The 12,495-nt window shown below is 49.3% G+C and overlaps 1 protein-coding gene across 4 annotated transcripts in view; it reads left to right on the plus strand.

The window, feature by feature from the left end:
- Positions 1–12,495, plus strand: part of MTCL1 (microtubule crosslinking factor 1) — a 110,845-nt gene that overhangs the window by 83,873 nt on the left and 14,477 nt on the right. For all 4 annotated transcript variants that reach the window (XM_064481606.1, XM_031439172.2, XM_064481605.1 and 1 more), the window contains 2 exons: positions 7,747–7,914; positions 11,229–11,471. In XM_064481606.1, coding sequence (XP_064337676.1) covers positions 7,747–7,914; positions 11,229–11,471 — 411 coding nt within the window. The remainder of the gene's footprint in view (positions 1–7,746; positions 7,915–11,228; positions 11,472–12,495) is intronic.

The raw sequence follows: 12,495 nt of genomic DNA on the forward strand, positions 1-12,495 counted from the left end.
CCCTGGACTCCACAGCTGCGGCCCCTCCCTCGGCCCTGAGCCTCCGAGTGTCCCCGGGGAGAAGGCTGTCAGAGGAACCTGGGCGCAGATCCAAACGAGGGAAGTGGGAGTGTCCGTGGAAAGGCCTGGGAGAAGCGTGTGTTTACCCCCTCCTTTCTCTCCATGTAAACTCAGATTGTCACAAAGACCTGTTTTCTACGCATACCTGTCTACCCTTCATTTTCCCCGAATAAGACTCAAGAAAGAGGCTGTACTTTCAAAGGAACTTTTAATTACACATAATAGAAAGTTTGTCACTATGCCAATGTCCACGAGGAGATTTTAGCTCATGGGATGCCTCTCCAGCAAATATCTAGTTAGAAGTAAAATGCTACTTTGCAAAAAATCGACCAGTTTTATTATTTTCCAAAGAGGTATCATCAGTCCCAAGACGTGTCTGTGATTAACTCAGTTTTCCTGGGTTGTCGCTCAGCCACAGATCTGCTGCCTCTGAGACCGCGTGTTGGGTGCTTCCCACGCGCGCATCCAAATGCCTTGGAAAGGGGAGTGAGGAAGTAACACATCTGGGTTCCCAGACAACAGTCATGGGAAATTGCACCCTTGGGGTGGGAAACCACGTGAACTCACTCAGCTGGAACCCCACATCCTGTGTGTTTGTTGTCTCTCTGCTGCCTCCTCCTTCCATTGCTGCGTTCTCAGCCCTTCCCCTTGAAAGCAGAGACAGACCTGCGAGTTTCCACCTCGTCTGGTACACGTAGAGGCAGGTGGATGGGCGGACAGGGTCGAGTCCACACGGGCAGCATCCTGTCTCCTGTGCGTGAACCCGTCTGCCCATGGTCGCTGGCCGAGGACAGAGATGAAGGAGCTGTACTGTAAATGACAGCTGGGTCCCTGGGAGGGGGGAGCGCATGCTCCGGGAGGAGGCTGCCTGCCCTGTAGCCACGTGGGCGCCAGCCAGGCCCCTGGGTGCAGGAGCGGAGCACGTGTCTCAGGGAGCTGCCCTGCAGAGCCGCACGCTTCTCAGAAACTCGGAGAACCTCCCAGGTGATAAGCAGAGTGGGAAACATGGCATGCCTTCTTTCCCAAGGATAAATCTGCAAGTAACAGAATTTCCGAGGCCTTGCTCTCTGCTTTGTGTTGTGCTGAAACCTCTCCCAGCAGAACACAGTGGATGGCAATATTTATCATGTCAAAACAGGTAAAAGGAAAAAAAATTACACGTATCGAGTCAATCTTGGAAGTAGTTCATAAGAAACTGTCAGGTTGGAAGATGTTTGTCTCTGCAAACGTTCCCGGCTGACTGATGGGGCAGCAGGGACCTGACTGCCCCAGGAACAGTGAGCCTTCAGTTTGCTGCCGTCTGGAAGAGCCCAGGCCGGTGGCAAGCTCCAGGACGCCGGCCGCCGCGGTAAGGCCTGGAGCCCCGCCCGCCACGGCTGTGTGAGCATTCTGCACTCCCTCGCAACGCCTGAGCTCGGGCTCTTTCACGCGGGATGGCTGACGGCGCTGGAAGTACACCCCCCGGTCCCAAGAGCCCGTCTCCCCAGAACTGGATTGATTTATTAAGAGAGAAGTAACGTTTTCATTCAGGGATGCGACATAATACTCTATCAAAGCATCCAGGGGTGAAGGTGAAGACCCTAACCTGAAACTCAGAGCGAGGCCTGATGAAGCCTGATGTTCGTCTGTAAGGCTGCAGCTGCCCCTGTCACTGGGGAGTCTCACCCAACATCCAGCCGTAAGGCCGAGTGACTGCCCCCGGCCCCTCCGTCCCTGAGCCAGGCCCCATGTGCAGTGTAGCGTCAGAGCCAGCCTCCCCGGGGCCGGAGCGCCTCTGGCTCTTGGACGCCTGGGACTTGGATCCACCAGGAGCCCAGAAGCCTGCGCGCTGGCCGCCACCTCCTACTCGGCCCAGGATGCAGAAACTTCTGGAGAGAGCACTTCTGAGTGTCAGAACCGTGACCTGCCCTGACTTAATTTTTCAAACAAGGAAGCTCTTCTCTGGAGCCGAGGTAGTTTTTACTTCCGCGTCTGGAACCACGGTTTACTCCTCAGACTCGGAAACCTTCCCCCGCGCCGGGGCGCCCCACAGCGTCAGAGGGAAGGAGCCAGGCCAGCGCTGAGGCCGAGGGAGCACTGGCTTCTGCTGCGTGGTTTTGTCTCAGTTTCTGTGAAAACAACACGTGCAGGAGGTGGAAAGTCACAGGTACTTAACGGTACCTGAGAAAGGCCCCTGTCGGCCCCAGTCCCACCTCCTGGAGCTGACTGGCCGGCAGTTTGACACACACCTTTGAGAGTGCGGAAGGAGATCGGAATCGGCTGATACGCTTGCTCAGGTGCCCACTTGCCCCCGGGCCCCGTGAGCATCGTCAGCGCTCCCTGGTCTCTCCGACACCTTTGCCTGATGACTCTGGGTCTGTACCTTCTTAAACATACAAACATTAGGCCTTTCACACCCCCACGTGCATTCCTGGGAGGCTCTCAGTGAAAATTAGGGTGACCCGCAGGCAGAGCCCATGTGGTCCGGGTGCCCTGGTGGCTTCTCAGCCAGCTGAGTCGTGTACACAAGTGAGTCTGTCCCCTCTGTCACCTTCCATCATAGGTTATATTTTCACAGCCAGCCTTCAGTGACTCATTCTCTTTTATCTGTGTGGGGATGATGGCTTTAGAAAGGAATCTTAAAATTAATCTGAATGTAACCATGAAGGCAAGAATGATAAATGGCTGATTTATTCAGATGTTGCTTGAAGTGCAACTGTATCTGTTCTGGCTAATCTCAGTGAAGGACGCGTCCTGGGGCGCCTGCTGCTGGAGGAGTTACTTTTAGCGAACCTGCATGAGGCCCCCTCTTTATATGTATCAAGAAGAACTCTGTACGGCTGTGGTGTGGTGGGGGTCGTGGGGGCAGCCACCAGAGCATTCTGGGCCTCTCTGCCTGTGTGTCTAGCCCGAGTGAGTAGGACGTAGAGGCCATCACCTCTGCTTTGTGACTGGCTTTTTGTAGGTCAGTCCGAAGCAGGTCAGTACCTCTGTTCCAACTTTAGATTAAACTCATCTCTGAAGTTAATGGCTCCAAGGCAAGCAAAGTAGGTGATGGTAGTTTAGCCCTTTCACAGAATGATGGTGCGCACGGCTTGGAACTCTTCGGCAAAAGTGATTTTGTAAAATAGCTGACATTGCATCACAAATGGGTGTGTTATCTTTCTAAACTTCCTTTTCGCCTTCTCTTAATGTTTGTCTTGTACTTGGATGGTAGTCCTGTTGGAAGCCCAGCCTTGAGTTTAACACTTCATAGCACCGTCAAGCTCCTGATGCCAATTCTGGTAATTTAAGCCTTACCCAAGAGACAGGAGTTTGGCGGGGCTGAAATGCCTTTAGAATGAGGAGAAGGGATTGGTGGAACCATTTTATCCTGATTGTTTGCAAGAAAACCAATCGACTGATTTAAAGAGATTGAAAAGTTGGTCTTTTTTAATTGAAAACTGACAATGCTTACCAGATATATAAGCTAAAAAGTTGCAGAGTCGGTCTCCTTCACAGAAGGTGCAGAGGGCTGTCTCCAAGAAGACTTTCACCTGATGATCTCTAAATGGACCAGATATTCCATTTTGATTCCATTCTTGATTTGGGTCTTTTTTACTGGAAACAGCTCAGCAAGGGCAACCACTGGAGATGTGGTGAGAGGAGTAACTTCTAGGCATTCTTTCAGCATGACTCATTATTTCCCTTAATGTGGGGGATGGAATTTGCATCACAAAGATTAGACAGAGAAGCCATCTTTAAAAAAAAAAAAAAAAAAAAAGCCTGAACAGGGTCTGATGCCAGATTCAAATATCCTGGCTCTGGCTGTCGCCTGGGGTGGCGCAGACCCAGAGGGCAGTCAGGCTCCATGCTTCCTTTCGGCCGGGCCACAGCAGGTGCACAGTCGCTGAGCACCGGGGCTCCGCACGTGACACAGGCATGTGACAGCGCTCACTCAAGGCTGATGTGAGATGCGGCCCCTGCAGGTGAATGACTGTCACAGCCCGGCCCATGGGGAACTGTTAGTATTAGCTACCATTCCTGGGTTGGTTTGTATGTGTAACAGCCATTTGGAAGGATCGTGCCCAACTGTGGCTCATTCTAGGTCTTCAGAAATGTGCCCTGGGACATCGTTCTTGCTGTTGTCCACCGGGAGCCAGGCCGGCTGCTTGCTGGCCACGCGCTCCTCCTGGCGAGGACGTAACGGGCCACAGCATTCACCCCCCTTAGCACTTGCTCCCTTTGGCCACCTTCACCCCAAAGCAACTTGGAGCTCACTCCACGATGACTTAAGACAGAATACTGGGATAAGGGACATCTGGTTGATGACTCTGACCCCAATGTTCATGGAAACATTAAGGCTTAATTTTATTTAATCTGATATCTGCTAATGCCAAAATGTACTTCTTTCCAGAGGAACCAAATTTTCAATTTCCAAAAAGAATGTCTGGTGAACCCTGTTGTTTGTTTGTTTGTTTTTTTCATTTCTGGTGTACAGCAAAATGCTTCAATCTCACATGGACATACAGACAGTTGTTTTCATATTCTTTTTCACTGTAAGTTACAAGATACTGCATATAGTTCCCTGCACTATACAGTATAAACTTCTTGTTTATCCAAACTCCCAATTTATCCCCTCCCACCCTGTTCCCCCGCAGGTAACCGCAAGTTTGTTCTCTATATCTGAGTCTGTTTCTGTTTTGCAAATAAGTTTGTCTTTTTTTTTTTTTTTAAAGATTTCATATGTAAGTGATATCATAAGGTATTTCTCTTTCTGGCTTACTTAGTATGACAACCTCCAGGTCCATTCATGTTGCTGCAGATGGCATTGTTTTATTCTTTTTTATGGCTGAGTAGTATTCCATTGTATATATGTACCACATCTTCTTTATCCAGTCATCTGTTGATAGACATTCAGATTGCTTCCATGTCTTGGCTATTGTAAATAGTGCTGCTATGAACATTGGGGTGCATGTATCTTTTTGAAGTAAGGTTCCCTCTGGATATATGCCCAGAGGTGGGACTGCTGGATCATAGGATAGGTCTGTTTTTACTCTTTTGAGGAATCTCTATTCTGTTTTCCATAATGGCTGCACCAAACTACATTCCCGCCAATAGTGTAGGAGGGTTCCCTTTTCTCCACAGCCTCTCCAGCATTTATTGTTTGTGGACTTTTTAACGATGGCCATTCTGGCTGGCGTTAGGTGCTATCTCATAGTAGTTTTGATTTGCATTTCCCTGATAATTAGTGATATTTTGCATTTTTCACATGCCTGTTGGCCATTTGTATTTCTTCACTGGAGAATGGCTTGTTTAAGTCTTCTGCCTATTTTTGTATTGGGTTGTTTGTCTTTCTTAAGTGGTATGAGCTGTTTATATATTCTGGAAATTAAGCCCTTGTCAGCCTCATCTTTTGCAAATATTCCTCCCATTCAATAGGTTGTCTTTTTATTTTGATTATGGTTTCAGTTGTTGTGCAAAAGCTTATAAGCTTAATCAGGTCCCATCTGTTTATTTTTGCTTTTATTTCTGTTGCCTGGGTAGACTGCCCTAGGAGAACGCTGCTGAGATTTATGTTAGTGTTTTGCCTGCGTTTTCTTCTAAGAGGTTTATAGTCTTTAAGCCATTTTGAGTTTATTTTTGTGCCTAGTGTGAGGGAGTTGAACCCTGGGAGCACAAAATTCTGGTCCTAATGTTGTCACAGATGTTTGTTACACAGCTAAGAACTACACAGCTGACCGTGTATATGACTTGGGGTTCATAGGGAGGTACTGATGACATGAGAATTTATTATATGATTTGCTGCTTTTTCTGCAATGAAAATGAGATGACTGCTTCAAAGACTGGATCAAAATTATTACTATTATTTTCTGCTTAAAATACTTCAACTTAAAAAAGTAGTGACTTTTTTAAAAATTTGAAATCCAAAGATGAAAATACCAAATAAAGCTGCCATAAAATATACATAATTTTTCAGCAGACAAATTCTATACTTAGGAATATGTACATTTGTGAAAAAGTTGTTGAACCCCTCACTCACTCGCACTTACATCACCTTTAAGTACTTTCGCCGTGGTTTACAGAGACCTCTGCGTTTGTTACAGGTTCTCACACTTCATGAGCATCTCTTTGAGAACAGGGGCAATTTACTTATACTCAGATGGTTGGAAAGAATGTGTAGGATTTTTAGGTTTTCTATCTGCTGAGTTTTGCAAATACTAACTGAAATGCCTTTCATCTCAGAGCCAAGTACAAACTGGTGTTCAAGGTGAGAAAAGGAGCAAAAAAATGCCAACAAGTAGGCTTTTCCACTCAATCAAAAATCTACTGTATCTAATAATATCTTCAGATAAATTATGGAGAAAACTTTGGCATTTTCAGTGATAAATCTACTCATGTCAAGGAATTTCTTTTCTGTCAACTTTATTTAAATCCTAACATATATCCAAAGTATCTTAAATTCTTTCCAAATGCGGTTGACTGTTTTTGTGTACGTACATGTGTTTTGTGTGCTCACAAGATGGTTTTAGAATCATGACTGGCTCTCGACCTGATGGAGGAGAGGAGGCTGATAGGCGTGCAGACCCCAGGATGGGGGACCCCTCCTTCCTGCCCTGCATGGGAGGTTGAGCACATAGGGGGATTCTTCAGAGAGCAAGGGACTCTGTCCTCCCATATTACAGACAGCCTCCATCCAGCAGGCCTGATAGAGCTCTCATTCCTCCTGCCTCGTACATACACCAAACAGAGATTGCCCTGAGACCAGTCTGGGAGCTTGCGATAGGCTTTTGGGGTTTTCTGTCTAATGGGAAGTGATGGGCGCATGCAGCTTTTAGTACCCAGGTACCATAATTGATGCGGTGTGTGTAATTCATCTTGACAGACCTTTCTGATATAATGCCCGTGCAGAAGCGTACTAAGATAGCAGTGGTGGGTTTGAAATGTGCTTCCGAAGGAGTGGACAGGTTTTCAAATACATAAAATCTTTTAGGTGTAGGCAGATTAGTAATAAAAACCCATTCTTCATGTATGAGGCCTGTCCGCAGGCTTCCTGTGAGCCAAGCACTGGGGATGTGAGGGTGGGCCGGGCTCTGTCCCCCCTCCTCCCACAGCTTAGAGGGTGGGGCACAGGATAAGCACGTGGGTGCGGCGGTTATTCCTGTGACCCATGAAGCAGAAAAGAGAGGGGCAATGATTCTGTCTTGGGGGCCCATGGGGAAGCCTTCATGAACAGGTGAAGAACTTACCTTTGGCTTTAGTTATGAAACCTCAAAAGCCAGCCCTGCCCATGACCATGCTGGTGTATATGTGACCTCTTAGTAACCATGAGTCGGAGTGGGACCAGCTCTCTTGGTTCAACGGTGTACACAAGAGGGTATGTAACTCATCATCTCTCTGCACCGCAGCCGAAGCTGGGACATCTGAGGTCCTGCAGGGGCTCCTGACAGCCCCAACCCGGCTCCCGCTGGCCTCCGGCTCGCACTGGCTTCCTGCCCCACAGCTCCCCCAGTGCTCCTGGGGCAGAGAGCACTTCTGTTCAGCCTCCTGATCCCCGAGCCCGCGGCAGCCTCAGCCCCTGCGGAGGGGCCCCAGGCTCTCCCACTAACCGTGCAGATTCCCGCCCACCTGGGATACAGCCCAGCACCGGTACCACCCTGGTCACCGGGCTCCTGTCCCCTCCCTTATGCGTGACGGCAGGCCCACCGTGTCGCCGTGTCCCCGCAGGTGGCAGAGAACCAGCAGCTGTTCTGCGCGCTCAGGGCCCTGCTGGAGGACCTGCGCTCCGAGCTGCGGGAGGACGCGCGTGCCCGGTGGCGGCTGCAGCAACAGTATGCACGCGACAAGGCGGCCTGGGACGTGGAGTGGGCGGCGCTCACCTGCCGCCTGGAGCAGGTACGACCCCCGGGGGACGGGGCGGGCAGAGTCCCGGATCACAGGGCCCGTAGCCGGGGACGTCCCACCGTCCCCGCCCAGGAGCGTTTCAGAAGCAGCATTTCTTATCTTCCCATTCTGCCTTGAACAGGGCTGTCTATTTTTATTGTTCAATTTACTTAAACTAAAAACAGAAAGAGTTCACCCATTCCCAGTCCCCTTCTCCCCTGCAACTATCAATCTCTTCTGTGTATCTGTGAGCTTGGCTTCATCTATGTGTTTATTTTTAGATTCCACATACACATGAGATCTTACAGTATTTCTCATTCTGACTTACTTCACTTAGCATAATGCCCTCAAGGTCTGTCCATCCATGTTGTAACAAGTGGTGAAATTTCGTTCTCTTTCATGGCTGAGTAGTATTCCACGGTGTATACACCACACTGTCCTTATCCGGCCATCCTACGACGAACACTTAGGTTGCGTCTCTTCTCGACTACTGTAAACAATAGGGCAGTGAGCGTGGGGGTGGAGAGAAATACGTTTCCAAGGAAGTGTCTTCCTTTTCCTCAGAAAACATGCTCTACATTATATTAATCATCAGGGAAATGCAAACCAAAACCACAGTGAGATGTCACCTGGCACCTGCCGGAATGGCCCTTAGAAGCAAGACTGGAAATAGCAAGTGTGGTGAGGACGTGCGGCAAAGAGAGGAGGCTGTCTCGGGCTCCCCTGAAGCACGGCCGTCAGACAGGAGCACGGGAGGAGCAGGCTGTGGTTCAGTTGCCCTTTCCACCGGATATCCCCAAAGACTAGAAAGCCTGCAGACCTCCCCACTGTGTCTTAGGAATCTAGTCAATGTCCTTATTTACACCGAGGGAAACTGAGGCCCAGAGGAAGCAGTGGGCTCCGCTCTCCAAGCCTTTGGAGCGTGAGTGCAGCGGAGAGCACGTCCCTGCCCCCACCGCCCACGGCGCGACAGAGCAGAGCCTCACGGAGACTTTAGACCCTGGCTGCTTTCTCTCTGAAAATCTTTAAAAGCAGTGTCACTTCCTGCGTAGTGTCTGCCCAGGTTGCTTCTGCAGGTTTCTTCCAGCCCCTTGATCGTGCTGAGGGAGGAAAGGTCTGTGCATCTTTGATCATCTATTTTCTAGGCCCTTTTTTGAGGGAGACTGTAAAGTCATTAAAATTTTACGTGAATTGGCTCAGTCGGGAAAGAAAAAACTTGCCCAGAAAGGAGACATTTTCCAAATGGCCTTGATACAAGATGAAGGGGCCTGTCGTGTCAAAGGAGGACAGCTCTCCCCTACCCGCAACCTCACGTGCATCGCCGTCTGGCCACAGGGGCGGTGCTGTCAGGACCACGGCCCTGGGTGGAGCAGACGCACAGTGTCGCCTGCAGAAGTGGCAGCAGAGCCACAGCTGAACCAGAGCCCCGGGCCAGGCTGGTCAAACGATGTTAGGAATCCCATCTCCTGGCGTGGGGTAGGCTCCTACTAGGTGCCGTTTACCTCAGTTCGCAGCCTGAAGAGTCAGCAGTGGAGGAGACCTGAGTCAGGACGCTCTGATGAGCTGCCTCTAAATTCACTGAGAAGTGTGTTTGGGGGGAGAAAGCTAAATATTTGCAGAGATGTAAGTGTAGCTAAAGAAAGGAGACAATCTTTGACGTGAGCCAGTTTCAAAACATTTCATCTTTGTTTTAGAGGAACCTGGTATCCACCCACGTAGTTGCTACAAATAAAGCTTTGGGGAGAATCACTAAACACCGAGAAATAAAGCTAGGACTTCAAACCCAGAAGCCAGAAGTGGTACTAAGTAAAGATTTCATCTTCTGCCCAAATTGTTTTAAGAGTTTGTCAAATATTTGCAGCCCAGAAAACAACGAATGGGGGCTGATGCCGATTCATGTATAGTAACTCCATCTACCCTTTTCTACTTATGTGCAAAACAGTTGAATTCTACCAAAAAAGGAGTATTTTCCTCTCAGAGGAGGCCATGTTGGGTCATTTCCCAAATCTGGGATCCCTTCAACTGGCCCCTAAGTCAGACCTTGTTCCAACTGCCCGGGAATCCCCAACAAATAAAGTCCTGCTTAGAATGAATCTCAGAGGATGAACAGGAGCGGGTGCACAGAAAGGGGAGAGGGTGTGTCAGACAAAAATAGCACGTCGAGCTGGGCACATCAGAGGGGAAAGAAGAACTGAAATATGAGTCCTGATTTTGTACTGGGAGTAAAGAATTTTGATTTGCATTTTAAAGAAGTTATTCTGACCATCAAGGTAGAGAATGGATTAGAACCCATTATAACTGAGTAGATTAACACATGTCCGTGGATAGATTCAGGGATCTGCTGAACTAACGCAGCAAAAAGATTCCTCATCACGTTTACCAGTCTTGCACTAAAATGTATCATGTTGGACAACACACAGCTACTCGCAGTTCCCCCTCCTGTCCTCGGTGCTGCTGGGGCACAGTTTACTCCTCTGTGTTCTGTGAACACAATACGTTGCAACTGTGTTTACTTTAGACACTCAGTAATATTTTAAAGCAACTAAAAACTGGGGAAAGTGACTTTTATATTCAGTTATTTAGATCATTCCCAGTGTTCTTCATTTTTTGATCAAAGTGTGTGTTGGTGTCATGTTCCTTCTTACTGCAGACGTCCTCTATCATTTCTTGAAATGCGGAAAAGTCTTGAAAAGTCTTCTGGCAATAGTTTTTTGTTTTTTTTTTTTTTAATTTTGTTGAGAAAGTCATTTTCCCTTTATTTTTGAAAGATGCTGCTGCTAAGTATAGAATTCTGTCAAGGCTGGCTTTCTCGCCCTTTAGCCCTTCCGAGGGGTGCTCCGCTGTGCCCTGACCTGCGTGGTTTCTGAGCAGATGTCTGCTGTGTGCTCGGCGTGTGCTGTCGTCCTGTCTGCCTCTACAGCTTCCTCTTTGGTTCTCAGCAGTTTGCATGGGATGCGCTGATGGGAGTTTCTGTTTGTCTGTCTGTTTTTGGTATTCAGCCTCCCGGGCATGTGACGTGCGTCTGTTGTAGACCACTCATTTCCATCGCTGCCCCATCACTACGCTCCACTGGGGACTGAGGATACAGGGACAGATACGGGCCTGCTCTCAGGGGCTGTGCAGCAGGATGGGAAGGGGAGCGAGGAGCACACAGACTCTGTCAGAGGTTCACCCTCAGGGCTTTAAAGATGAAACCTTTCCTCTGAAGATCAGTCGCATGTCGGCTTACACCCGCTCCCGGGCCAGCACCTGTGTGTGCAGGGCTGTGGGCCACCTCCTGATGTGCGGCTGCGGGGCTGTGTTCCTGAGTCTGCTGTTCTTGACAGAGCGACCTGAGCCTGGGGGACATGGGCACCTCCGCCGACAGCAAAGAAGCTCTCCGGAAGGAGAGGGAGGCGCACCAGAAGCTGCTGGCGGACAGTCACGGGCTGGTCATGGACCTGCGCCAGCAGATGCACCACAGCGAGAAGAACTGGAACCGGGAGAAGCTGGAGCTTCTTGAGCGGCTGGACCGGGAGCGGCAGGCGTGGGAGCGGCAGGAGGAGGAGCTGCGCTGGACGATCCGGCAGGTGAGGGGGCGCGGAGGGACCACCGATCTGACCTTGGAGTCAAGTCAGGGCACTCGGGGCTCTCCCGCACCAGGCTGATTCCGGGACCACCAGAGGAAGAGGAGGACCTAGGGTTTTCTAGTATGGGAGCCCTGGGCTCAGCCCTTCCGGTACCCGGGTCTTTTCATCACAGGTCTATAGGGAACCGCCTGTGTGTGTGTGTGTGTGTGTGTGTGTGGTGTGTGTGTGTGTGTTTGTGGTGTGTGTGGTCAGGGGTAGAGGATAACATTTTAAACAAATTTAAAGACTAAACTTGAAAGATGAGGTTATTTCAGGTCTTAGAAAGTGAATTCTGCTAAAAAGCAAACTAACTTTTAAGTGCACCACTAACAACGTGGGCGCGGTGACTGCTGCAGCTGGAACGGACCGTTAGTGAGGAAACTGCTGAGCTAAGTTGCAAGTCGGACTGTTTGCACCTGCCGTGGGTACTGCTGAGCTGTGATCAGACAGGACCATGGTCCGGGGAGGGAACTGGAAGCTTATCGTCTTAAACTACAAAAACAATTGAGAAATGCAGACGCGTTCTGGGAGAGGGGGCTTGTTTTTGCACAGCCCAGATAACCGTTCTCTGCATTTCGTCAGACTCGGGACGACCTGCGTACCACAGCCTGCATGATGCACAGATTAAATTCTCACATTAATGATGAAGGATTAGGATTCCGCCCTAGTGGGATTTTTACATAGGAATAATTTTATTTATCTCAGCCTGTCACACTTATAAACTCATGAGGCCTCAAGGAAATGTCTGAATCACTAAGAAACTGAACTCAGGATAAGAACTTCATTACTGTTACAGATACCCACACTGCCTTCAGCTACACAGGAGCCTTTTAGAAAAATGTGCTGTGTCATTCCCGGGACATGGTCCCTGTGTTCTGCATACTACTGGGGAGATAGGTAAGAACTGAAAAAGACCTGAGGTGGCCCACAGCCCTGCACACACAGGAGCCTTGAGCTCCAACACGCCTGGGAAGAAGCAAGTGCC

The sequence above is a fragment of the Camelus dromedarius genome, chromosome 32, assembly GCF_036321535.1.
Source record: "Camelus dromedarius isolate mCamDro1 chromosome 32, mCamDro1.pat, whole genome shotgun sequence".
In the NCBI taxonomy this organism is placed as follows: Eukaryota; Metazoa; Chordata; class Mammalia; order Artiodactyla; family Camelidae; genus Camelus; species Camelus dromedarius.